Source organism: Lontra canadensis, unplaced genomic scaffold (genome assembly GCF_010015895.1).
Source record: "Lontra canadensis isolate GAN:19392208 unplaced genomic scaffold, GSC_riverotter_1.0 scaffold51, whole genome shotgun sequence".
NCBI lineage: Eukaryota > Metazoa > Chordata > Mammalia > Carnivora > Mustelidae > Lontra > Lontra canadensis.
This window is the reverse complement of record NW_022631045.1, coordinates 4,630,440-4,658,145: the sequence shown is the minus strand read 5'-3', so window position 1 is coordinate 4,658,145 and position 27,706 is coordinate 4,630,440. Positions and strand designations below refer to the sequence as shown.

The following is a 27,706-nucleotide window of genomic DNA, read 5'->3' as shown; positions in this document are numbered from 1 at the left end:
CTCTTCCTATATTAGGGAACAGGGACACACATCGCTGACAGTACTTCTTCTGTCTCCGGAAAGGCCCTGCCACCATTCCCAGATGCACTCCAAAATGAGGCGTTCTTTCTACCCACGTGACCCAGGGGATGCCCAGACCACTCTGCCCACTCCCAGGTCTCCACCCTCCTTTCCTACAGAGCAGCACTAAACCCGCCCCCGCCCCCAGGCACAGCCCCGTCCAAGGCACAGTCTTCTAAAACTTCAGACTTGGCTCTCTGCTGCTTATAAAAACTAGCAATAGTCATCCCCTCTCCTTTTCCCAATCACTGGTTTTGGGGAATAGTTTTTTTTGTGCAGTCCCCTGCCTGCTGGCTTCTCTTGCTCTCTCACTCCTCTCCCCACGATCAGGGCTCCCTCCCCTCCGCAGGACCCCCAGCTTTTCTCTCTCCCAAATCAACTCTCCACAGCCCTTACCTTCTGTGAAGTGGCTGTTTTTCTACCTGTAGATGTGCGTTTTGTGCTCTCAGTCCTCAGATCAATTTCTTGGGCACTCAGAATGATCTGATATTTTTCTAGCTGTGTTCGAGGGATGAGGCAAGCTCAGGATCCCTCTACTCCTCCACCATTTTAACTCCTAAATATATGCATTTATAAATATATATCTATACATACACACACCCCATATCTTCTTTATCCATTCATCTAGTTTTTAAAAGATTTTATTTATTTGAGATAGAGCAGAGAGAGAGTGAGAGAAAGTGAGGCAGGCTCCCCTCTGAGGGGGAGCCCAGTGCGCCTGGGATCATGACCTGAGCCATTTCACTGACTGAGCCACCCACGCACCCCTATCCATTCATCTCTTGATGGACTCTTGGGTTTTAGAAAGTCGTCTTTAAAACATCAGCTCTGTGCAAATTTGTGGTTAAGGAAGGAAAGCTGAGTTCTCCTTCACTAAAACAGAGAATGGAGCAGCTCTGTGTGGGGGTGAGACTCTGTGTTGGGCTGACTGTCCGAATGAGCTGAGAGGGAGAGGCAGAGCTGTGGAAATGAAAGTATGTGTAACCATCTGTAGATGCAGCTGCTTCCAGTCTTCTCATCTGAAATATCTCCTTCAGATCTCAGAATCGAAATAGCCATCTACTGCTTTTATCAGCATGGTTCAGGTATAGTTTCTAAAGTATGCTAAGTCTGAGTTGTTTTTAATCCTTTGTGATCTTTTCCTGATTAGCCTTTCCCCCTTTAAAATGTTCCTGAGGCCTATCTTTTTCCCCAGTTTTATTGAGATATCATTGACATCTCAGTTCTGTCTTAATCTGGCTTCTGGAAGCTACAGTTTACCTCTGATCCTTGTTCTTTTTCAGGGCTTGTAGTAGAATGCCAACAAGAACGATCACAGATTAAAAATAAAGAAATAGCTTTGCGTGTGTTGAGAGCTAGACTCTACCAGCAGATGATTGAGAAAGACAAGTGTCAGCAACAAAGTACTAGAAAACTGCAGGTAAGGCTTACACAGTGTGATACCTCTGTGGGGCACCTGGCTGGTTCAGTGAGAAGAGCATGTGACTCTTGACTCCGGGGTTGGGAATTCGAGTCCCGTGTTGGGTGTAGAGATTTCTTAAAATAAAAATAGTAATACCTCTGCACAAAAGTCATCATTTTCTGTAGAAAATGTAGCATTTGTTCTTGATCAAATGGGACTATCTTATAGCATAGGGAAACGTACTTATTTGTAAATAAGCAGTAATTTCATGCATGTAGACTGGTTATAGCTAAATTTGGACGTGCCAGTTTGCAAATGAATCAATGAGATATGCATAAACTCGGGATCATCTCCCAGTTTTTCCCTCCAATGTTTGTGTCATGCCTGCTTTGAGAGGAGATTAGGTTAAAAGATAAAATAATTCCCTGGAAATTAAGGGACTTTGAGATTTTTTTATTTAAAAACCTATACTCTTTTACTAAAACCCTATGGGATCAAAAGTAAATGGCACTGTAAAAAACTGGTAATGATGATTGTTACTGATGGGATGTGGGGAGAAGAGTAGAAGAGAGATTTATGTCCGCTATATACTTTTATACTTCCTGAATTTTGTACTTCATAAATGTGTAATATTATTTATTCAAATATGTAGGTACATGCTAAGCAAAATGAATAAATGTCACTGTTTTAAGTAAACAGATTATAGGATTTTAAATCCTAAAAAATGTAAAGTTGGTCTTTGAGAAAGGTTGTAAGAGAAGGTGGAATAACTGTGCGTTTGTGTTGTTTGCTGGTGGGTATGCTACACAAAATTTGGAAGACTTTGTGGCCTCTCAGGACAATGAATTATATAAACTTAATCATTAATTATTCTTTTAGGCAAGATGTCCCGCTCTCACACTTTTGCCCTTCAGGCTCTCCTTACCCACATTCTAACTTCCAAGTAGCAAAAGTGATGGGATTAATGGAATATTAATCCTCTGATAATCCTAGATTGTTGTCCTGCATCAGTATATACATTTGCAGATAGGAATGCCCATTAACAAACCATTGCTTCTTAGCACATAAGTGGTAACATAAACACTAAGAATTCCCCATGAGTGACATTTGAATTAATAAAAGACATTGGGATTCACTTGCTATTTGGCATTTTAGTACCAGATGTTTCACACAGTAATTTTAAAAATAAGTAATTCAAGATCGGCCTGGTGTAAGTTGTGTGTGTGTGTGTGTGTGTGTGTGTCCTCCTCAGAAATTTCTGGTTTCAAGCACCAGAAAAGACCTCCGTGCCTCCCAATTAACTTATCCATCTGTGTGAAACTTTTTAGTAGGTATTTCTAATGCTTAGAGAAGTTCTCGCTTCAACTAATGTATATAGTAGCTTTTATAAGGAAGGCATTATGTCATGTTCTCAACCCTGGTTCCGTTTATCTCCTGAAGAGCTTTGTATATCCCTCAGGCCCCAGCCCCCAAGAGTCTGACATAATTGATTTGGGTGGGAGCCTGGGCATTAATATGGTACTTTGGGATAGTAGTTTCTATACCTGGCTGGTTGCAGAATGGATGGCCTGAAGAATGTTCTAAAAATCCATAATCCCTGCTTTGTTATATCTGAGGTTAGTCTTTAATTTTAAAAAATTCTCCTGATGGTCAGCCATATTTAATTTAGTGTCATATCATTTGCCTGAGGAGCAAAGAAAGTAAGTTACCGAAATATCTTTTTTTAGTCTTAAGAAGTGATAGTGAGGGACACCTCAGTGGGTCTGTTGGTTAAGCATCTGCCTTTGGCTCAGGTCAGGATCCTAGGGTACCGGGATAGAGTCCCACATCAGGATCCTTGCTCAGCGGGAAGCCTGCTTTTCTCCCTCTCCTGCTCCCCCTGCTTGTGTGCATGCTCTCTCTCTCTGACAAATAAATAAATCTTTTTTTTTTTTTTTTTTTATGTGAAAGTGAGTGAGAGAAGGTGTGCTGGGGAGGTAGTAGAGATGAGGAGATTGGAATACAAATAACCATAGCATAAGGCAAACTGTAGTGTGCTCTGAAGAAGATTCCAAGTGTAAGGGGTTTCAAAGGAGCACATTAATCTATCTCAGGTGTTGCTAGCTGGAAAGGGGGATGATAGAGTGTGTGGGAAGGGCATCGCTTGAGATGATATTTTAGCTGAGTAAACAGGCATGCCCATAATTTTGATATGGTATAGTAAGTGGCATGATAGTGGTTCACATAATTTTCAGAAATAATGTTGGGAAAGTTGGCTACATTGTGAAGTGCCTTGAATGCTGAGTTGAATTGTCTCTGCTTAGTAGACAGGAAGAAATCAAAGAAGAAAACTCATCAGAAAGCTGTTTTAGGTAGACTAAGCAGGGCAATACTTGTAAGCAGAGACTTGGAAGATTCATCAGGTGATTTTTACAGGAAGGAAGGTGAAAAATCATGAGCCCTTGAATGATAGAAATGAAAAGGGCAGATTATAACAAGAGACCCTTAAAATCAGCGGGAATGGGCAGGTAGAGAATATGATGAATTGAAAATGGTTTCTCCCCCAACGTCTGTGTCAAAGCTTGGCATGTAGTAAGTGCGTGTGAAATGTTACATAAGTTGTGGGATGTCAGAGTTGCCCACTGGGAACCAAGGACATGTGGTGGTGCCATTTATAGAAGCCAGGGGGAAGAACTGATGGGGGTGCAAAGATAATTTCGTTTTAAATATTTGGAGTTTAAAGTACCGAAGAAATACTCATTCCATAACCTTACAAAGCTATAGTCTTTAAGTTCTACCCATTCTTGTTCCTTGTCACTTTGTATATATGACCTAAAAAAAACAAACTGGGTGGCTCAGTCAGTTAAGAGTCTGCCTTCGACTCAAGTCATGATCCCTGGGTCCTGGGATCGAGCCCCGCATCGCCTCCCTGCTTAGCAAGATGTCTGTTTCTCCTTCTGTCTCTCTCCCTACCCAGGGCATTCTTGCTGTCTCTAATAAAAAATAAAATCTTTTAAAAAAACTGAAACTTTTATAATAGAAAAGGCATTTATAAGTATATTTCCCATTGTAATAAAGGCAATTATAAAGTTAAAATATGAATTACTTTTTTGTTGTGGCACAGGTGGGAACAAGAGCCCAGTCAGAGAGAATTCGGACATATAATTTCACCCAGGATAGAGTAACTGACCACAGAATAGCATACGAAGTTCGTGATATTAAGGTAATATAACTTAATATGTTTTATGTACCTTTGCTTTTCAAAGAATGTGTACTCATATTCTAGAGAGTTCTATCTAAAATATTATCAAGTAACTTAAAATCATGAAGCCAGTTTAAGGTTGTATCCCCAAATAGGCAAACATTCATATTAGTTTGTTGGTCAGAAATGGGGTCTTAGTGTCAGTTTGAAACAGGTCTCTTTGAACTCCAAATTCTTTGCTGTGCAATCACAGTGTATTAAGGTATATTCAGTATACATATATACACTGTATCAGATTCCTATTGCTGTGTTACGAATTACCACAAACTTTTTGGCTTAAAGTAATATTTCTTATCTTATGGTTAGCAGGCAGAGCAGAGTTCTCTGCCCTTGGGCCCTAAAGATCACTAGCAGGTTGCTTGCTAAGTGGCCCCTCCGTACGCTTTCTCCCACTTTGAACCTCTTGCAGGAATGGCTCAAGCCTTTTTAAGGGCTCACCTGTTTAGCTCAGGCCCGCTTTCTCCCACTTTGAACCTCTTGCAGGAATGGCTCAAGCCTTTTTAAGGGCTCACCTGTTTAGCTCAGGCCCACCCTGGTAATATGTTGAATGACTCAACATCAACTGATTAATATCACCAGAGTGATATTCCATCATATTCACAGCTTCTGCCTCCATGTAAGGGAGGGAATTCTGCAAGGTGTGTACACCAGGGGGCATCTTAGAGTTCTGCCTAGCACGATGAATTGTTCATGAGTTTCAGGAGTTATAATTATGCTGTTGGGGAAAGACCCTGTTAACATGGTTTGAACATTAACCTAACTAGATCCCATTTAGCCAGACCATTGGCATTAATACATTAATGATGAAGTACAGGAAAATTCCCCTTTTGTTTCCCCTGAAGGGGAAAATGAACTGGTTCTCATAAAGGACTATGTACAAAAGGCAAGAGGTAGAAGGATCTGATTTTTTTTTTTTCCTTGATGTCATATGATACCTAGGGCTTCTTTCAGTTGATTCTGTCCTATTCTGTACTCAAAAGTAAAGTCCTAATTTTATAAGGGCAATGTCTGTGTTTTTAAAATGTTTAGAAATTTCGGTGTATCTTACGCCACTTCCTCTGTCTTCTTAGCAATTTAAGACTGTCTCAAAAAGGAAAATAATAGCCTTGTCAAAAAGGAGAAAATATTTGTTAACTTCCCTTTCCTCAGGAAACACACAGTAATAACCAAACATGTTTGGCCATATTATTCAGATTACACCATATTCTTTCAGTTGTTTTTCTGGTAGTGGTGATGGTTTTCCCTGAGACGACTGCATTCTTATGACCGGTAATATTTTTTAGACTAGCCCTTAGGTCCTGAGTTAATATTCAGTCTTGAAACAGTGGCAGGTTAAGTGGCTTTTATAGTTATAAAATATCTGACTTTGGCCTGCATGCTAACATATTATTACTAACTAAACTAACATGCCAGATTTAGAAATAATTAGGGAAATTATATTTGTGTGCTCTCATAATGACTAAGCAGCCCATTGGAAGGGGAAAAAAAATCCCATATTCGTGAAATGGAAAAGTTTGGTAATGTCATTAAAAAAAAAATGTAGTAAAACATTAAAATCTGTATGAAGGACAATAAAGAGACTTGTTGGAGTGAATAACTTTGGAACAGAATAGTTATAGATGAGGCAGGAAAAGGGATAAGGGCCTTAACCCCAGAGGCAACAGCCACAGGTCAGAGTGGAAGGAGTGGAGAGGGAAGAAAGTGGATGTCTGTGGGACTCCGCTCAGCTCAGCTGAGGTCTTAGAGCCTGAGGTCTCCCTACTCCATTTACGTAGTTTGTGATGAAGCTGCTCTGCTCTTACAGGATCATGATCCTGACTCAAGACAATAATTGGTTTGTTTGGGGAGGAAATCTGAAAGAGCCCCCACCAATGAGTTAGTTCCTTCCAAGCATTTTTAAACTGGAGACAAAGAGGGCCATTCTCGGCTGAAACTGAAATATGTAAAATAGATAAGAGGTTAGAAGCCACATTTCCAAGCCGTGAGGAGAAGGCAGTGTTCAGTAAGAGATGAAGCTGATATTGAAAGGATCAAAAATAGAACTGGATGGAAAGAATCTTGTTGATATCAGTCCTCACATTCGTTTATTCCTGTGGCCAGCTTCATTCCCAGGGCGGTGGCAGTAGCCTTTCCATTTCTATCCTTGGGTTCTATGAGATCACCTCATATTCTTAGTGTGGGTTCTCGTGTAGGTAATTTTATTTTTATTTTTACTCATCTAGATCGTAAGTGCAGACTACCTTGTAATCTATTGTTTTATGTTTCTATTGTTTCTTAAAGTCCTTGTGCTGATTCCATAGCATCAGCCTATCTCCTGCCCTGTATCCCTCCCTGAAGTGAAAATCTCCCCTTGCCCTTTATGCTTGCACATTTTCTCTGTGCCTCACTTCATCCTCATTCTTTTGACTGAAACGCTCTGCTTGTCTCTATTTGGAGAGAAAAAAAACCTATTCCGTTTTTAAGATCTAATGCAAACTTGTTCTTCCTTCCTAAACTCTTCCCTGATGCTACCTTCTTAAAATTAACCTTACAGCCCTCACTTGCTTTTTTTTTTTTTTTTTAAGATTTTGTAATTTATTTGACAGAGAGAGCGATCACAAGTAGGCAGAGAGGCAGGCAGAGAGAGAGGGGGAAACAGGCTCCCCGCTGAGCAGAGAGCCCCATGTGGGGCTCCATCCCAGGACCCTGAGATCATGACCCGAGCTGAAGGCAGAGGCTTAACGCACTGAGCCACCCAGGCTTTCACTTGCTTCTTTTTTAATTTCTTGTGCTAGTTGTGGTGCCTAGCTCTGTCACTAGATTATGAGCTTCCCCAAGTCCTTCATCTTTGGTCTTTGTATCTCTGGCACTCTGATTATTCCAATCAAACTCTAAATGTGGTTTGTCAGTTAAGAGTGATAATCCTTTTAACATAATTTCCAAATGATGAAATCACCTTGGCAACACCATGATAATTTGAGCTCTGGGCATGCTGATTTTATAAGCAGTTCCCCATATTATGCTCAAAATGGTATAAATTTTAATTTTAAAACTTCATCATAGGGCTTTTTCTTTACTTTTAAAGTTTAGTTGAGGTTTTAATATATGCTGGTGTTTTGTAGGATACAAAGATAGTAAGGCATCTTTTCCCCTACAGTTGAACTTGAAAGATGAATGTATATACTTAACCTAAAATTCAACTGTAAGGGGGCACCTCAGTGGCTTAGCCCGTTAAGTGTCTACCTTCTGCTCAGGTCATGATCCCAGGGTTTTGGGATTGAGCCCCGAGTCGGGCTTCTTGCTCAGCGGGGAGTGTGCTTCTCCCTCTCCCTCTGCTGCTCCCCCTGCTTCTGTGCTCTCTCTTGCTCTCTCTCTGGCAAATGAATAAATAAAATCTTTTAAAAAATAGAATAAAATTCAACCTTAAGACCGTTCAAAGAAAGACCAGATATATGTTTAGTTCACACAAGGGCACCTGGGTGTTGCAGTCAGTTGTGCTCCTGGCTCTTGGTTTTGGTTTGGATCAGGATCCTAGGGTCCTGGGATGGAGCTTTGCATCAGGCTGGTCCACACTGAGCACAGAGTCTGCTCAAGACTCTCCCTCTCACTCTGCCCCTTCTCCTTGCTTTCTCTCTAAAATAAATAAAATCTTTTTTTTTTAAGATTTTATTTATTTATTTGACAGAGATCACAAGTAGGCAGAGAGGCAGAGAGAGAGAGAGAGAGGGAATCAGGCTCCCCGCTGAGCGGAGAGCCCGATGCAGGGCTCAATCCCAGGACCCTGGAATCATGACCTGAGCCGAAGGCAGAGGCTTAACCCACTGAGCCACCCAGGTGCCCCAGTAAATAAAATCTTAAAAAAAAAAAAAAAGTTCATGCCTACATCAAAATTTTAAATGTTCTGTGTTCCAGATGCTGACATGGAAATATTTCCATTAAGCCAATGTCTAGATTTTGAACATTTCTAAAATATGAGACTGTGCTAATTCACTGTTCCCAACAACTGTTACTCAGAACTTCTGTGACACAGGAAAGGTACTCAAAGTTATTTTAGTGACTTGTAGAGATGAACTGTAGGGAAGACTACAGGGAAGTCTAACAACACTTTTCACCCAGTGGACTTATTTGGGGTAAACATAAGAGCATTTATTTTTCTGAACTTTCTATTTAGAAAATTTCAAGTATATATGTTTAAAGACTGGTTCAGTATACACCCTACATGTAGATGCAGCCGTTGTGAACATTTGCCTTCTCTTCCTCTTCCATCTCCTGTGCTGTTGGTGAACCATTTGGGAGCAAGGTACACACTCAAAATGCTTGTCCCCTAAATATTTTGGCATATATCTTTTTTTGGTCACACAGGGCTTCTATATTTTAAAACTGCCATATTTCCAATTTAAGAAGAAATACAACTAGTATAACCCACTTAGAGATTAAATAAAATCTAAATTTGAAGGTTGGGATGAGAAATGTAAACAGGAATGGTCCCAGGAATGGCGAGCAGAGATAAGCAGGGCTCAGGTGTGCAGGTTCAAGTGGCAGCAAGGTGCCTGGGGCTTTGAGTGAGGCATTTCAGGTTTTTTTGCCCTTGGGAAATAATGTTTGAATGACAAGGGTGGAATTTTCAGGACAAGAGTGAAAAAGCCTTATCTTTTCTAGGGAACAAAAGGAGAAGGGATTCAGCAAACATATCATCCCAAAGATGGTTTGAGATCCTAGAACCCTGTTGTCAGGAACATTCAAGCAAAGGAATTTTAAAGAGAGATTCAGATCTCCTTTGTTTTGTTGTCTCCAGAGCTGTTGAAAAAATCCAACTCCCAGAAGATTGATTTTTAAACAAAATGATAATGTAAACAAAGAATGAGTAGAATTCTATTTACTCTTTTGGATTCACTTTTTATGAGAAGCCAGTATCACTGGGTATCCTCCCAAGTTAGCAAAGTTGCCCATTATGTCACAGAGCCATTTTAGTGTTCTGTTGTTGCTATTAAATAGTGACTGTGGGGCACGGGGGTGACTCTGCCTTCGGTTCAGGTCATGATCTCAGGGTCCTGGGATCGAGCCCCACATCGGGGTCTCTGCTCGGCGGGGAGCCTGCTTCCCCCTTTCTCTCCCTGCCTGCCTCTGTCTACTTGTGATCTCTCTGTCAGATAAATAAATAAAATCCTAAAAAAAAAAAGTGACTGCAAAGAAACAAAGTAAATACACATTTAATTCTTTGTTTTGTTTCTCCTTTATTTTCTAGTAATCAGGTTTTTATAATAACTCTTTTACCAGGAATTTTTATGTGGGGAGAAGTGTCTGGATCAGCTAATTCAGAGACTCCTTCATTCAGCAGATGAAGAAGCCATTATTGAATTTTTGGACAAAAACCTTAAATCAGCAAAATAAGTGCAGATTTATTATTTTTTATTATATAAAGGAAATGGACCTATATCAAGAAGCAGCTGTTTATAAAGTACAGCTAAAATTACACAGGACGTACAAATATATTTTTTAATGAGTAAGTCACATTTCTTGACTCAAGAGCTTATAAAGTACAGTCCAACTCTTCAAGCAGAAAATAAGGATGCACTGTTGAAAAGAGAAATGAAATTTTGAAAATTGATTATGTGATACAGGCTTATAAACTTTGTAAACCCATATTTCAAGAAAAGTATTGTAAATCATATTAAAATTAGGCTTTTAACTACTACTTTTAAACAAACAAATACAAAAATTGTGAAGAATGGGAGTCACTAACAGCATCTCCAGGATATAGATTGTAGAGCTCTTGGAGAGTGGAACTAATTCTGTACTGTATAAACTACAAGCCAATATTTAAAGTGAACTCTCTGCTTGGCTTTTCTTTCTTGTTTTTCTTTGGCTTAACTTCGGAGTATCTACAGATGGAGTACAACGTGAGTAATTCCCTATGCCTGGTTCTGTGCCGTGATGTCCATAGAGCCCAGTCCTGACCTCATAGAGCTTTCAGTTGAGTGACAGAGCCAAAATAGAAGCCACCAACTCTAATACCAAGTGATGTGATGTATTTAGTACTTGTTCTCTGGAAGTTTCTTGAGTCAAAAAGAAAGGGGTTATTATTTTGGACATTCTTCAGAAGAAAATTATGTGCCCAGGAAAGATTAGCTAAAATAGAATTCTAAGGCCAGTGGAATCAGGAGGTAAACATTGAAGTCATAGTTTTTCCCCCCAATTCTTACTTTGAGAGCACCTGGAAGAAGTTTTTAAAATAATTTTTAAGAAATAGTGCAATGAACTGCTGGGTATTTACCCAGAGGATACAAAAATACAGATTCAAAAGGGTACATGCCCTCCAGTGTTTATAGTAACATTATCAACAATAGCCAAACTATGGAAAGAGTTCAAAGAATTGATAAAGAAGATGTGGTAATATCTACGATGGAATATCACTCAGCCATCAGAAAGGATGAAATCCTGCCATTAGCAAGGACGTAGATGGAGCTAGAGTGTGTTATGCTAAGCGAAGTAAATCAGAGAAAGATAAATATCATGTGATCTCACTCACATGTGGAATTTAAGAAACAAAACAGATGAACATATGGGAGCAGGGGATAAGGAGTGGGAAGAGAGAGGGAAACAAACCATAAGAGTCTCTTAACAAAAGAGAACATTCTGAGGGTTGATGGAGGGAGGTGGGTGAGGGATGCACATTAAGGAGGGCACTTCTGATGAGCACTGGGTGCTGAATGTAAGTGATGAATTCTTCTTCCGAAACCAGTATCACATGGTGTGTTAACTAACTAGAATTTAAATAAAAATTTGAAAAAGCAAAAGCAAAAAAAAGGAAATAGAGCCAAAAAAAACCCACAAAAAACCCAAAAGAAGGAAATTGTTCAATGAACAGTATACACTCTAGAGTTCTACTATTACCATTTTGCTATAGTTGTATTTTTTTGCCCTCTGTGTATACACACACATACCTGTGGTGGTTATTGGACCATGTAAAAGTTAGTTGCAGACCTTGTAACACCACACCAAAATATTTCAGCATATCCTAAGAATAAGGACATTCTCCTACAAAATCATAACTCTCATTATTATACTTAATTGTATAATAATAAATAATAATTATATAATATGATCTATCACATATTAAAATTTCTTCAGTTATCCCCAAAATGTCTTTTTAGCGTTTTTGCTTGTTAAGTTTTGTACAATCCAGGATCCAGTCAAGATTCCCAGATTGCATCTGGTTGTATGTCTTTAGTGTTTGGATTAATCCCTCAACCTTTTTTCCACATGATGTTGACATTTTGAAGAGTCCCACAAAGTTGTTTTATAGAATGACCTACATTCACATTTGTCTGACTGCTTCCTCAAGGTATTGGTAACTTTTATTCATCCATTCAATGTACTGTAAAGTAATATTAAATCTAAAAATTAATTCAGTTAACATATTTTGCAAGACTCCTTCCTGGGTAATGTGAAACACATATTGTATCATATCAGGAAGTTCCACTATTAGTAATGCTGAGTTTGGAAACTGTCAAATCACTCCATTAAAATGGTACATGTTCTTTATAATAATTAGTAGGTAATCTGTGGGGTAATACTTTGGCATTATATCAACATTTGATTCCTCATAGTGCTAGGCAGCTTCTCAGATGACCCCAGTGATCTCATTCTTGGCATTCATGCACCTGTGTAATCTGCTCCCCTTGAACAGGAGCTGGATTAGTTGACTATCTTCTAATACAATGTGATAGAAGGGGTAGGACTCTCACTTCCAATATTAGGTTATAAAAAGACTTGCCTCTGGCTCTGCCTCTCTTTCTGGCCACTCACACCATTGCTGGGTGGACTGGGGAGACCCCCAGGCCCTGAGACATCCATCCAACCTGTCTCCGAGTTGTCAGAGGAGGCTCTTGGTCTCATCACAAGAGCGAATTCAAGGACAGACCAGACACAACAGTTGAGCAGTGCAGCAAGTAAGAAAGTTTATTAAAGTGAGAGTACACTCTCAAGATGTGAGAGCAGGTGAGCTCAGAGGAAGCTGGTGGAATATTTATTACTTGGGGAGGGGATTTGTGGGGGGAGGAGCAGGTTTTCCTGCCTTTCTCCCTTACTTGGTCAGGGTTTCTGGCCTTTGTCTTGGGCCTGTCTGGTTTGATCCAGCTTCCTGTGGCTTTGTTTTGGAAAGCTAACAGGTTTCTAATTGTCCCCTGCCCCCCCCCACCCCGCATCCCCTCCACCCCCACCAAGGCTAGCCTTGCCTCCCACTTTGCTGGCCTGCAGGCATCTTGTTAAAACTTAACTTCCTTCTCTTAACAACACTGGTAGAAGCTAGATGATGGGAGCAGCTCGGTGGAACGGCCCACATTGTGTGACTAAACTGGAACCCTTGTTCTGACAGTTTTCAAGGAACTAAGGTCAGTCAGCTAGCACAGGTGTGAGCTTGCAAGCCGATCATTCAACCCTAGTGGTGACCTGACAACGATGGCGGTTCTGGTCAACAGCTTAACTGTAATTGCACAAGAGAGCCCTTGAGCCAGAGGCACATCACTAGCCGCTCTGGATACCTGACTCTAAGATAGAAATTGAGTAAATTAATTATTTTTGCTGCAAATTTGAGGGTAATTTGTTACACCAAATTGTATGTAATGAATGTACCCAGTGCCCTTTCATCTTATCGATTTAACATCAATTAATGACTCTTGCTTTGCCCAAATCAGCTTGAGCTTAAAAAATGGTGATGTTCTTATTCTTTCTACGTTAATAGGTTACATTATTTAAAGAAAGCTTTCCTTTGTTTTCCCTCTCACTTTCTCTAAGTGGAGAGATAATTTAATCCTGTTTGGATCAATATCATTATTATTTCCCCAGGGGTAAGCATTGCCCTCTAAAGTAATCGATGTCTCTGGAGAATCTGATTTAATTTGAAAGAACATTCAATTAAATAGGGAGTTTTAGGGTAAACATTAGAAACTGATTTTTATTGTCAGGTGGTTTACGTCACAGAAACATCCTGGGGCACCTGGCTTAGAAGAACATGAGACTCTTGATCTAGGGGTCATGAGCTGCAGCCTCACATTGGGCATAGAGATGACTTTAAAAAAATTAACTTAAAAAAATTATAAAAGAAACACTTATTCAAGGAAATATAAATTAAAACATTGCATGAATCAAAGCAAAATGAAGATAGTCTAATTTGCTATATGATGTCAAATGTGAAATCACATGTCACTTTTAAAAATTTTCAGAAAAAAAAATCACTAAATACTCTAAGCCTCAAAACATGTCTCCAAAAAAAAGAAATTCATTAATTTAAGAAAGTGAAAAATTGTAAGAGGGAAAGCAAGAGAAAGAGGCATTAATTCGTTCTATTCATTCGATAGTATTAATATTCTGCACACGGCAAGGAAGAGCAGACAAAAGGAAAAGCGCTTCCTCAGCCAAAGGGAGGCTCCGCCTTTCCGGAAGGAAGTTCAGACCTTTGTATGACCACCAAGGTCTTTGCCCTTCCCTCGTTCTCCAGCTCTGGCTTTTCCTTAAAGCACACACTTTTTTGGAGGAAAAAAAAAAAAAATCAAACAAAAGTTGGAACTTAGGAACCCAGAAAAATCTTGGGTGGTCTTCTTTCTCAAACCTCTGTATATGTACAGGTCACTTGGGGATCTTACCATAATGCAGATTTTAATTCAGAAGATCTGGGGCCTGTTGTTCTGTATTTCCACAATTCATTTCATTTCCACAAGCTCCCAGGTGATGGTGGTTACTTCTGACTCACAAACAACACTTGGAGTAGCAAAGATCTAGGATACCTATTATTCAATTGTTACACATATTTTATGTGTACTTTCAATTATTACACATATTATTTTTGTACAATGCGTTTCAGTTAAACTTGTAATCCTACTTGATTCAGGTAGACCAATTTATCTCCCAAACTAGGAAGATAAAGTTGACATTTTTTAATATTTTTGTAATTTTTTAAAGATTTTATTTATTTATTTATTTGACAGTGATCACAAATAGGCAGAGGGCGGGGGCGGGGGGGCGGGTGAGGGCGGTGCAGAGCAGGCTCCCTGCCAAGCAGAGAGCCGATGCTGGGCTCAATCCCAGGATCCTGGGATCATGACCTGAGCTGAAGGCAGAGGCTTTAACCCACTGAGCCACCCAGGCGTTCCTGAAGTTGACATCTTTTAACTGTTAGTAGAAAAATGTTAGGAATCAACTTATAAGCCAGTGATAAATCAGGGTTCCTGTAAAAAATTTGAAAAGCCAAAGTTCATTGCTTCATGTGCCCAGCACCTTTAGAATATCAAAGAATAACAAACTTTATTTAGAAAACAAACTTAGAGATATTTTTAATTAAGTTTTAGTCAAGGGATTAAGATCAACAAACTACTACAGTCAAAAAACTAAAACTATCCTTAAAATCATCTGACTTTTGTGTCAGGGGTCAATAGTGATTAGGAGGCTGTTAAGGGGGCTGCTTCTCAGATTCTGGTAGTGTCTTATTTCTTAACCCGAGTGGTGTTACACAGGTGTATTCATTTTGTGATCATTCGTTAACATTTACGGGGTGCCTGGGCAACTCAGTCAGCTGGGTGTCTGCTTTCAGCTCATGTTTTGATCCTGGGGTCCTGGGATCAAGCCCCATATCGGGCTCCCTGCTCAGCTCAAATAAGTAAATCTTTTTAAAAAAATTCATTGCATTTACAATTTTTATTTGTTCCCCTTTTCTGTATGTGTGCTGTACTTCAAATTTTTAAATAGTAAATTTAAAATTGTTTCAGTTTAAAACAGATATGAAACAAGTTGTTTGCTACTAAATAATGTGGAACACAAGTCTTGTCCAACCAAGGTTGCTCACTCACTAAGCCCTCTCTAATTGAACAGGAGTGGACCTATCAAAAGCTCTTCCAGGAGCCAATGACTAATGGCAGTGCAAATTATTTTGGATATAGAAATAAAAGAGTGAACAGTTTGTAGACTCTATTTAAAAATGAGAGTGAAAAACAATACAGATGTGGCCCAGGACGACAAACTAGTGACCCCTGAGTGCACACAGGACCTGAATTAGAGGTTGTGGAGAGAAAGGGACCGAACGCTCACGAGGTGGTAGGTGGCACAGTGGAGACTTAACTTATAAATAGCACGAAGCCTAAATTCTGGGGAGCTGAGTGAGTGCTGTGCTTGCATGGGCTTCTTTATGAAACCAAGTGAGTAAAAGTTGCCATAAAGAACAAACAAGTGAAATACTATATACATTACAGTGGTTGGGACGAAGGGGTTCCCGAAAGCCGAGTACTCAAGATGCATGGAAACCAGTCTGCAGAAACAGAACTTCAGGAATCAGTAACACACACACACACACACACGCACACAGGTCAATCAGGAGCGACATTCAGAGGGGAAGATTAGAGGGGTTGCCCCAGGAAGGAGGATGTCTGATCTGTAAGAATGTTGAAGTCACCCCCAAATGGAATTGGTGGCAGTACCAGTGAGATGCCTCAGCCTCCTCAGAAGAAAAGGGCCAGAGTAGATCCTGCTGTTGGAAACACTGATGAACAGAGTTGAAGTTCAAAGATTTCTGAAGAACTAAAACCATGGATTGTTGGGACACCTGGGTGGCACCGTAAGTTAAACATCTGCCGCCTGCTCAAGTCATGATCTCTGGGTCCTGGGATCAAGCCCTGCATCGGGCTCCATGCTCAACAGCAAGTCTGTTTCTCCCTCTCCTCCTCTGATCTCTCTTGCTCTCACTCTTTCAAATAAATAAATAAAAATCTTAAAAATAAAAAAAATTTGGGGTGCCTGGGTGGCTCAGTGGGTTAAGCCTCTGCCTTCGGCTCAGGTCATGATCGCAGGGTCCTGGGATGGAGTCCAGCATCGGGCTCTCTGCTCAGCGGAGAACCTGCTTCCTCCTCTCTCTCTCTCTCTGCCTACTGGTGATCTCTCTCTGTGAAATAAATAAATAAAATCTTAAAAAAATAAAAAATAAAAAATAAAATTTAATTAAAAAAATTAAATCCGTGGATTGTTAATGACTGAGGCATAATTACCAGGCAAAAACAGTCCTATCTTCCTGTGAAGAAGAATCTGGATTCCATTGTAAAGGATTATGCAAATTCTAAGAAATCTTGAGGAAACACAGAAAATAAGGATTATGCTGTTAATGAAGTTGTGGCAGGAATTTTAAAAACTGGAATATAATGTTGGGGGCTCGGCTACTCTACAGATTTGAAAGACCCCAGTATGTCAGTTCCTCAAAGATTGCCCCGAGTCACCTCACCTTTATCCCACGTACATGGAGTGCCACATCGACTGAACTGGAGCAGTGTTGACTTATTCACCTCAAGATAAAAAGATTCTTTCTTAATGACGGAATGATCTTCACAATTTCCTGGCAAAGAATTCTGCAACTTTATTTAGTGCCACCAATTATGAAGTGGCTTCTCCTCAGAGAGGGTATAATTTTTAGTAAATTAAATGCGACTGCATACACCATGTAACCACCAGCCCAAGCAAAAAGAGGACATTTGCATCACCCCTGAAATTTCCCTTGCGTTCCTTTCCAGTTGACCCAGCAATCTGCCAAAATCCCTTCCTCCAACAGTGGCAGCCTCTAATAAGATTTTTTTCTTCTGACATGATTTATATTCACCATAACTTATTTTCACTATTTTGGAACTTCACATACACTGTGTACTCCTGTATATCTGGCTTCTTTAGATCAATATAAAAGTTTTGAAACCTCACATTATGGCATATATCAAAGGTGGTATCTTTTTACTTCCAAGTAGTATTACACTGTATGAATATACAATTTTTTTCATTCTCCTATTGATGCCCATGGTGATTATTTCTAGTTTTTGGCTGTTACAGATAAAGGTACTATGAACATTCTTGCCTAAGTCTTTTGTAGACATATGTTTTAATTTCCCTTGGGCAGAGGTGTCTGGGTGGCTCAGTCATTAAGCATCTGCCTTCAGCTCAGGTCATGATCCCGGGGGTCCTGGGCTCAAGCCCTGCACGGGCCCCCTGCTCTGCGGGAAGCCTGCTCTCCCTCTCTCACTCCGCATGCTTGTGTTGCCTCTCTCGTTGTCTCTGTCAAAAAAATGGATAAAATCTTAAGAAAAAAAAAATTTCCTTTGGGCAAATAAATGCTTAGAGAAATTACTGCTTAACATCCAAAGAAACTACCAGTTCTCTAAAATGAGTATACCAAATTATATTCCTATTATTAGTATATGAAGGTTCCAAAGGCTACCTATCATCACCAACATTTAGCACTTTTGACCTTTTTAAATTTAGCCATTCTCGTGGGTATGCAGGGTTTTCTCATGAATTTAATTTGCATTCATTTGAGGATGAATGACATGGAGCAGCTTCCTCATGTTTTTATTGACTACTGGGTTTATGTATCACAGACTTCTTAAAGTCTTATTTAAGTAATCTCCACACCTACTGTGACACTTGAACTCACAACTCCAAAGATTAAGAGTCACATGCCCTTCTGACTGAGCCAGCAAGGCACCCTTACAAATAAAAAAATATATATATGTATATATATGTGTGTATATGTATATGTGTGTGTGTATACATATATATATATATATATATATCTATCAGACTATGACTTTTTAATTTTTTCACTGCCTTCTGATAGACAAAAGCTTGTAATTTTGTTGAAGTTCATTTTATCATTTTTTTTTATGATTAGTGTTTTTGTGTATGTGTCCTAAAATGTCTGCCTACTTCGGAATCAGAGACAGCCTTCTATATTTTCTTTCAGAGGTGTCAGAGTTTTCATGTCTCTGTTTAATATTAAGATCCATTTAAAATTTTATGTTTGTGGTATGAGCTAAGGGCCAAAGTTCTTTTTTTTTTTTTTTTTAACATTGTGAACTGATTGTTCAACATTATTTGTTGAACAGACTTTCCTCTTCCCATTGAATTGCAGTGATACCAATGCTGGGTTTCTAAAATGTTAAATTCAATTCCTCAGTTGCACTAGCCACATCTGAAGTACTCAAAAGCTGCTTGTGGCTTCCAGCTACCTTATCAGTCAGTGAAGGTATTCAACGTTTGCAGCGTCACAAAGTTCGGTGGCAGCACTTCTTCAGACCTTAGGGCACTGCGCCTGCTAAATACTTCGGTTTTTCTTTTTTTTTAAGATTTTATTTATTTATTTGAGAGAGAGAGATCACAAGTAGGCAGAGAGGCAGGCAGAGAGAGAGAGGAGGAAGCAGACTCCCCGCTGAGCAGAGAGCCCAAAGCGGAGCTCGATCCCAGGACCCCGGGATCATGACCCGAGCCAAAGGCAGAGGTTTTAACCCACTGAGCCACCCAGGAGCCCCTAATTTTTAATTTTTTAAATTTCTTTTCAGTGTACCAAAATTCATTGTTTATGCACCACACCCATTGCTCCATGCAATACGTGCCCTCCATACTCAGCCAACCTCCCACCCCCCACCCCTCCAAAACCCTCAGATTGTTTTTCAGAGTCCATAGTCTCTCATGGTTCATCTCCCCCTCCAATTTCCCCCAACTCCCTTCTCTCTCTCTCCCCATGTCCTCTGTGTTATTTCTTATGCTCCACAAATAAGTGAAACCACATGATAATTGACTCTGCTTGACTTATTTCACTCAGCATGATCTCTTCCAGTCCCGTCCATGTTGCTACAAAAGTTGGGTATTCATCCTTTCTGATGGAGGCATAACACTCCATAGTGTATATGGACCATATCTTCCTTATCCATTCGGCCGTTGAAGGACATCTTGGTTCTTTCAACAGTTTGGCAATTGTGGCCATTGCTGCTATGAGCATTGGGGTACAGATGGCCCTTCTTTTCACTACATCTGTACCTTTGGGGTAAATACCCAGTAGTGCAATTGCAGGGTCATAGGGAATCTCTATTTTTAATTTCTTAAGGAATCTCTGCACTGTTTTCCAAAGTGGCTGCACCAACTTGCATCCCCACTGTGTAAGAGGGTTCCACTTTCTCCACATCCTCTCCAACACACGTTGTTTACTGTCCTGCTAAATACTTTGGATTGTGTAAAAAGATAATCTAAACGAACTAACAAAGGGCAGATATAAGGAAGTTAAAAATCAGTCGCTGAACTGATATGCAGTACTTAAGGTAGTCAAATTCAGACACAACGTAGAATGGTGATTATTACTAGGGGGTTGGGGGAAGGGGGAAAGGAGAGTTACTGTAAATGGGTACAAAGCTTCAGTTTTGCAAGATGGAAAGAGCTCTGGAGATGGGTGGTGGTGATGTCTGCAAAACAATGTGAATGTAGTTAATGCCAGAGAAATGTACTCTTAAAGAATTAAAATGGTAACTACTGTATATTTTACCAATATGAAAGAAATTATAATTGCTTTTTCCCCAGCTCTTCTAGTGCAGGTGAGAAAGCAATCAATGTTACTAATGACCTAATTCTCTCAAGTGTGTCTAAGGGATATACCCAACAACCCTACAGAGGAGGTACTGGAGCCCACTATCCTTATTTCCAGTAGAAGCTCTCCAGCTAATAGGACAAGAGAGCAAAACAATTTGAGTTATTCTCCTGCCATGTGTTATCCACCTATCAATGTAATACCAAGATTTTGTCAAGTTATGGTAACGAGTGACAAACTAGTAGCAAGAGCAACTGCTTTTTAAAGTAAAAGCTCCCCAGGGTGCCTGGGTGGCTCAGCGGGTTAAGCCTCTGCCTTCAGCTCAAGTCATGATCTCAGGGTCCTCTGATCGAGCCCCATGTCGGGCTCTCTGCTCAGCGGGGAGCCTGCTCCCCACTCCCCAACCCCCGCCTGCCTCTCTGCCTACTTGTAATCTCTGTCAAATAAATAAATAAAATCTTAAAAAAAATGTTTCCTTTTAAAAAAAGATGACCCAAAACCCAGTCTCTAAGCACTTGATTTTGACCATTTAACTAAGAATATTGATCAATACATACATAAACACGTTTGTAAAGCACAGATTGAACTATATCAATTCAAAATATTACAGCATGCATGAATATAGAGCTTTCAGGATCTTGTGCTTTGTACAAGGCCTTGTGTTTAAATATTTTAAAACTCCCGTTTAAACTCTTTGATAAAGACAACTATAATCTTCGACTGATTTGCGGAAAGGAGGTCAAATGAGAAGTATTAGACGACTCAAAAAACACTCATATTAAGAACTTATGAAAATAATCTTGCTCCCCAGAGGAAGTGTTGATTTGGTGAGATGTTGAGACCCACCTGTTTAGTATGCCTTATCTGCTTTTTTGAGGCCACCTATAAATGGTGTTCTCTAGGATCTCATCTTTGTCTAAGACATCCTAATAAACCTACGGATATCGTTTAGTATTGAAAATATTGTAATAACCTTCAGAACCCTTCGAAAGAAGCAACATTATAAACAAAGTTTTCTTGCAGAAAATGCTCATGGTTTCACATGTTCTGGGTATCTCATTTTTTTAAACCCCCCCCCCAAAAAAAAAGCTAACAAAGATCGAATCTTCCTATTCTAGGCATGGTGTTAGCATGTAATTATTCTAATCAACAAGTATTTATTGAAGCGCCCTATGTCCTCTCCAATTCATCTCATTCCACTCTCACACAATCCCATGAAAACTATTATCCCCACTTCACAGAAGGAAAAGTTCTCAGAGGGATGCCACACAATTAACGAATACTAAAAAGGAGATTTTACCGTGGAACTTCAAAGCCAATCCTAAAAACCAACAAATCCAGGAGAATTAACGCTTTCAAATTCTGTTAGCCAAGGAGTTCGCCCCAAGAAACCTCGCGATATTACTCAAACTACTACTCCCAAGATGCACAGCGGCTTCTGTCAGTCCGCTTATCCCCTTGAGTCTGGAGGGCCCCGGCATGCCTCGAGGCGCGAAAGGCAGCCTGGGAGCTGTAGTTCTCTTGGAGGCCTACCGGTATTGCCAGCGCGGCAGTGGCGGCTTTCTTGGTTCCGTCCAGCGGGTCTTGTAAACGAACTGAGGCGAAGAAAGGGCGCGGAACTGGAAGAGGGTGAGTCAGGCACTGTCTACGCGATAAAGGGAGGCGGCACCGCGGCTCAGGGCTGAGTTGAGTAAGTGCGGCCCCTGCAGTCTATTCAGGGACGCCGCGATCTAGCGCCTTCGAAAAGAGGGCGAGGAGGAGCCACAGCCCGGTCCTTGCACCCATTTCTCGCCCTCGTACATCGCCGCCATCTCCACCATGCAGTCCCGGGAAGAAGCTCCGCGCTCTCGCCGCCTGGCCAGTCCCCGCGGCGGGAGGCGACCCAAGAGAATTTCCAAGCCTTCTGTTTCAGCTTTTTTCACGGGCCCGGAGGAGCTGAAGGACACGGCTCATTCTGCAGCCCTCCTGGCACAGCTGAAGTCCTTCTACGACGCGCGGCTGTTATGTGATGTGACCATCGAGGTGGTGACACCTGGCAGCGGGCCTGGCACTGGCCGCCTTTTTTCCTGCAACCGTAACGTGTTGGCTGCCGCGTGTCCCTACTTCAAGAGCATGTTCACCGGTGGCATGTACGAGAGCCACCAGGCAAACGTGACCATGCATGATGTGGATGCCGAGTCCTTCGAGGTGCTGGTCGACTACTGCTACACGGGTCGCGTGTCGCTTAGTGAGGCCAACGTGCAACGTCTTTACGCGGCCTCTGACATGTTGCAGCTGGAATATGTGCGGGAAGCCTGTGCCTCCTTCCTAGCCCGCCGCCTTGACCTGGCCAACTGCACTGCTATCCTCAAGTTTGCCGACGCCTTCGACCATCACAAACTGCGATCGCAGGCCCAGTCCTTTATAGCCCACAATTTTAAGCAACTCAGCCGGATGGGTTCAGTAAGGGAGGAGAGTCTGGCAGATCTGAGCTTGGCCCAGCTGCTGGCTGTCCTGCGTCTGGATAGTCTGGACATCGAGAGTGAGCGGACTGTGTGTCATGTGGCCGTGCAGTGGTTGGAGGCGGCTCCCAAGGAGCGGGGCCCCAGCGTTGCGGAGGTCTTCAAGTGTGTCCGCTGGACACACTTCAGAGATGAAGATCAGGATTACTTGGAAGGGCTGCTGACCAAGCCCATAGTGAAGAAGTACTGTCTAGACCTTATTGAAGGGGCCCTGCAGATGCGCTATGGTGACAAGTTGTGCAAGTCTCTGGTCCCGAAGCCAGATAGCAGCAACAGCTCTGTTGTACCCACAGCAGAAAATCCTCCCCAGAGACTGGGTATGTGTGCCAAGGAGATGGTGGTCTTCTTTGGACATCCTAGAGATCCCTTTCTCTGCTATGACCCATACTCAGGGGACATTTACACAATGCCATCTCCTTTAACCAGCTTGGCTCACACTAAGACTATCACCTCCTCAGCTGTCTGTGTCTCTCCAGACCATGACATCTACCTGGCCGCTCAGCCCAGGAAGGACCTCTGGGTGTACAAGCCAGCCCAGAATAGCTGGCAGCAGCTTGCCGACCGCCTGCTGTGCCGGGAGGGCATGGATGTGGCCTACCTCAATGGCTACATCTACATCTTGGGTGGGCGAGACCCGATTACTGGAGTCAAACTGAAGGAAGTGGAATGCTACAGTGTCCAGAGAAACCAGTGGGCGCTGGTGGCTCCTGTACCCCATTCCTTCTATTCCTTTGAACTAATAGTGGTTCAGAACTATCTTTATGCTGTGAACAGTAAGCGCATGCTCTACTACGATCCTAGCCACAATACGTGGCTGAACTGTGCTTCTCTTAAACGTAGTGACTTTCAGGAAGCCTGTGTCTTCAATGATGAGATCTACTGCATCTGTGACATCCCAGTCATGAAGGTCTATAACCCAGCCAGGGGAGAATGGAGGCGGATTAGTAATATTCCCTTGGACTCAGAGACCCACAACTATCAGATTGTCAATCATGGCCAAAAGTTGCTTCTCATCACTTCCACCACCCCTCAGTGGAAAAAAAACCGGGTGACTGTTTATGAATACGATACTAGGGAAGACCAATGGATTAATATAGGTACCATGTTAGGCCTTTTGCAGTTTGACTCTGGCTTTATTTGCCTCTGTGCGCGTGTTTATCCTTCCTGCCTCGAGCCTGGACAGAGTTTCATCACTGAGGAAGATGATGCTCGAAGTGAGTCTAGCACTGAATGGGACTTAGATGGATTCAGTGAACTGGACTCAGAGTCAGGAAGTTCAAGTTCTTTTTCTGATGATGAAGTCTGGGTGCAGGTAGCACCTCAGCGAAATGCACAGGATCAGCAGGGTTCTTTGTAAATATTTTGAAGCACTAAAATGTTTCTACTACTATGGAAAGTATCTTAAAAAGATTTCCTTTTCCTGAAAAGAAAAATGTTGATTAGGACTGCAGATTTGGTTTAGAAAGGGTCATGTTTGAATTACTAATGTAATGTTACAGAATTTTAAACAGTCCATGAAATCAACCTATATGATAATTTACTGTGCTAAAAGTTGAGATTAAAATATGCAAATATGAACTATTCTAATTGATTAGAATGCTTGGTGGTTTTTTTCATTGTTCAAATATTTGTTGCACCAGTGGATTGTTTTGGTTAGTTACGCCCTTTATATTTAATTTTCTACTTTAGCCTTCTGTTAACTTTTTAATTCTATTTAGTGCCACGAAGAATTTAACTTTTTAATTTTTAAAAAGTAGAACATTGGACTAGAAGTTGTTGGTAGGGCTTTGAAGGTTTATATTTTCCTTCAGAATAATGAAAGTAGTAGATTTCCTAAATTTTGAACTAGCCAGTTTTTAGTATTATAAGTTAGTATAGTTAAATTTGGTTTGGTTTTCTCCCCTTCTGCAAAGAAAAAAATTTGGATATATGTTATAAAATGGGATTTCATTTTGATATGTGCAGAATGGTCTCAAGAGCTCACAGAAAGTAAAAAAAAAAAAAAAATCAGGATTCCACTGCTTTCAAAGAAATTTCACTTTTAATTTTGGAATATAATGTGCGGTTGCTAAATGACCATTTTTCTATTTTAAAAAACATCCAATCTAGTAGAATCACCAATTATTTAAACACCCTTCTAAACCAAAAAAAGGTAACTTGCTTTGTAAGATCATATATTTCATCTATATCTGATACGTGCTTCATTCAATCAAATAAACAATCCTTTTTTTCACTGGACATATGATTGAGTAATGTAAATTTTCATCTGTTCATCATGCCTAGTCTTAAAAAGTTTATATGCTTTCCTAAAATATCTTGGCTGTATAGTTTTGGTGTTCATCTTAGAGGATTCTTCAGCAGGAAGTGATTTATTCTTTACTGTTTTTGTGAAGTAATACTGGTTTTGAAAATACATTTAAGCTAAAAGGGTGTTTTATTAAGATCAGTAGTTATTGCATCTATCAACCATAAAATCAAGTGCCCGCAGAGAACTTTAAAACTTAAAGCTGTGTATGGAACTGTTTTGTGTAGCATTGAAATGTTCTGTCAAGTTTTGTAAGTCACTGTATATGATTATCATCACAAAGTTATTTTTCTATTAAAAGTTGACAGTTAAAGAACGTAAGTGGGTGATGGCATTTGGGGCCAATAGTGAAAGTATATTTCGTCTAAAATGTTTCCCTAGCAATGTTGTACATGGTTATTTTATTAGGGTATTTGTATCTGTTCTATATTTCTCTGTGAACCATGCTCCAGTCTTTGTTTTTTGTCTTTTTGTTTGTTTTTGTGTCACCATAAAGTAAGGGTAAGTCCAGAACTAGAAACTAAATCACACAAAATTGTTAAATACAGAGAATAGAGGTGCTTACATTTTGAGGATCTGTTAATCCATATGACTGTCACAACACATGTCCCTGTTAGATGGTGTACATATACAGATGCTTAGAGTCTATAAATTTTTCTATACTGACTTAGAATCCCCTTTTTGCATCTTTTTTCAATATGTTAATTCCTCTTATGTGTTTATTCTGTAGTGACCAAATGCTAACATTTCTTACACCGCATCAGAGTACTGAGGAGTATGCCTGGGGTAGGGACCTGAATTCTGAATAAAAAAGAGGGAGAGAGAAAAGGATTAAAAAAACAAACAAACAAGCACATAAATGTTTTCTTGGCCATTTTGATTGGGCATCTGAAGAGTCCATAGGACATTCCTGTTTGACATTATTTCTAGTGAAATAAGACTCTTACTCTAGCAATGTGTTCTTTTTTTTTTTTTTTTAAGATTTTATTTATTTATTTGATAGATCACAAGTAGGCAGAGAGGCAGGCAGAGAGAGAAGGAGGAAGCAGGCTCCCCACTGAGCAGAGAGCCCGATGCGGGGCTCAGTCCCAGGATCCTGGGATCATGACCTGAGCCGAAAGCAGAGGCTTTAACCCACTGAGCCACCCAGTGCCCCTACAATTTGTCATTTTTATCCTTTAGTTAAGTATAAGCTAATTAACAGTAATGTCATGGTTTAAAAAGAAGTTCTGGGGGAAGACTTTGGTTTCATGATATATTTGTGAATTAGGGGACAGATGTTAACCATTATTTTATAGATAAGTGATTTGTATATGGTTAGTTACAAATAAAAATGGCACTGGAACCCAGGCCTTCTGACCTTTTAATTAGCATTTCTGCTAAGTGTATAAAACCTTTGCTTGTACGGTGATTGACACAACCAGCAGTGTTGAAATCCCTTCTTGACAGGAAAGCAACTTTGTCTCAGTTTTACAATTAATTGGCACACCTTTTAGCAAATGCTCAATATAATATTGTTTGTAAGGCTATTCTGTGTAGGATTTAGAAGGATCTTAATGGTTTTTTTGTATCTTTATGCCAGTAGTCTGAAAAGCTCAGCAAACCCAAATTATTTTAAATACTTACACAATTCAAATGGTAAGCGTTGTTGGCATTTTCGGAAGGATAAAAGACTAAGTTAGCAAATACCTTGTTTAATTTGTGTTTAGGATTAAATTTAAATTATAGTTGCCTTCTTCTGTAGTTACAATGTTTTCTTCTGTTTTGTACCTGGATCTTATCGAGAATCTGAGGAAAGCTCTTGACTCATTCCCCAGAAAAATGTATATGTTCATGTTTTTATAATTCCAAGGGTGTTATGACACTTCTGAAGATATTCCACAGACCCAGGAAAAGAACACTTGTGACAGAGTCCCAAGAACACTTCTACAAAAAGAAATTTACCCTTTTTCGCAAGGCATATTGCTCAAATATTTGTTACAGGGAGAAGAGCATTATTACATCTTTCCTAAAATAGAGCTAACAAAATAATATACATTTACCATCTGAAAGGGATGTGACTGTGAAGGGGTACCTCAGAACTGAGACAGAGCTGTTTAAATTTCTCCATTTAATAATTAACAAGAGTAGTTAAGTAACTAAATTTGATTTCTGAATCAAAAGAAATTAATCAAATGAGTTAATCTATTTGAAAGCTTTGACTTGAAGAGTTATGCATATATGTTATGTATATGACTACTGTCTAGGAAGACTGTATAATGAGAAATCAAAGCAAAATACAGGTTCCAGATTTTTCAAACTGGCAACATATTAGCTGCTTATTAGCCATACACCTAAGTAGCCAGAGTTCTTTATCTCATAATGACCAGGTTAACAGGTGGTTGGAAAAGGACATTTAATCATAAGGAGTCTATTTAAAATATAATCAATTTGCTACTCACTGCTCATTAAACTAGGAACCAGTGCTTTGCCTGATGTCATTTTTGTCAATTTGTGCTGACATAAGGAAAATATATAAAACATGACAGATGAGTTGTAAACTAAAATCATTTAATTGAATTTGTTTGAATATTCGTAAGCTGGAAGTATAAAAAGTTTGCATCTCTGTATCAGTCCACTAAACTTTAAAAGAAAGTTTGTCCTTGAAATCCTAAACCGTGTAACCAGAATGTAGACATGCCTAGTCTGCTTACATTTGAACTGTTGGAATCATTTTATGTCATGTGCTTCTTAGGTGTTTTACTTTGTCTCTGTCCTCTCATCAGATCTCGCCTACATCTTAACTTAAACACCGTATCATTACAGTTAACTTTAAGAGAATATTCATTATAACAAATAT

At 40.1% G+C, this 27,706-nt stretch overlaps 2 protein-coding genes across 8 annotated transcripts in view; both read left to right on the top strand.

Moving 5' to 3' along the window:
• Positions 1–21,392, top strand: part of MTRF1 (mitochondrial translation release factor 1) — a 59,126-nt gene extending 37,734 nt beyond the window's left edge. For 3 of the 7 annotated variants that reach the window (XM_032873932.1, XM_032873931.1, XM_032873936.1), the window contains exons 8-10: positions 1,344–1,480; positions 4,566–4,664; positions 9,960–10,517. In XM_032873932.1, the coding sequence (XP_032729823.1) occupies positions 1,344–1,480; positions 4,566–4,664; positions 9,960–10,073 (350 nt within the window). In that variant the 3' untranslated portion in view covers positions 10,074–10,517. Of the gene's footprint in view, positions 1–1,343; positions 1,481–4,565; positions 4,665–8,853; positions 8,983–9,341; positions 9,664–9,959; positions 10,518–21,302 lie in introns of those variants that run through there. The other 4 variants (XR_004384604.1, XM_032873934.1, XM_032873933.1 and 1 more) reach the window with 4 other exon arrangements.
• Positions 21,393–21,592: 200 nt separating this feature from the next.
• Positions 21,593–25,188, top strand: KBTBD7 (kelch repeat and BTB domain containing 7). Its single transcript, XM_032873930.1, has one exon. The coding sequence runs from the start codon at positions 21,880–21,882 to the stop codon at positions 23,917–23,919; it is 2,040 nt and encodes a 679-aa protein (XP_032729821.1). The 5' UTR covers positions 21,593–21,879; the 3' UTR covers positions 23,920–25,188.
• Positions 25,189–27,706: the final 2,518 nt, after the last annotated feature.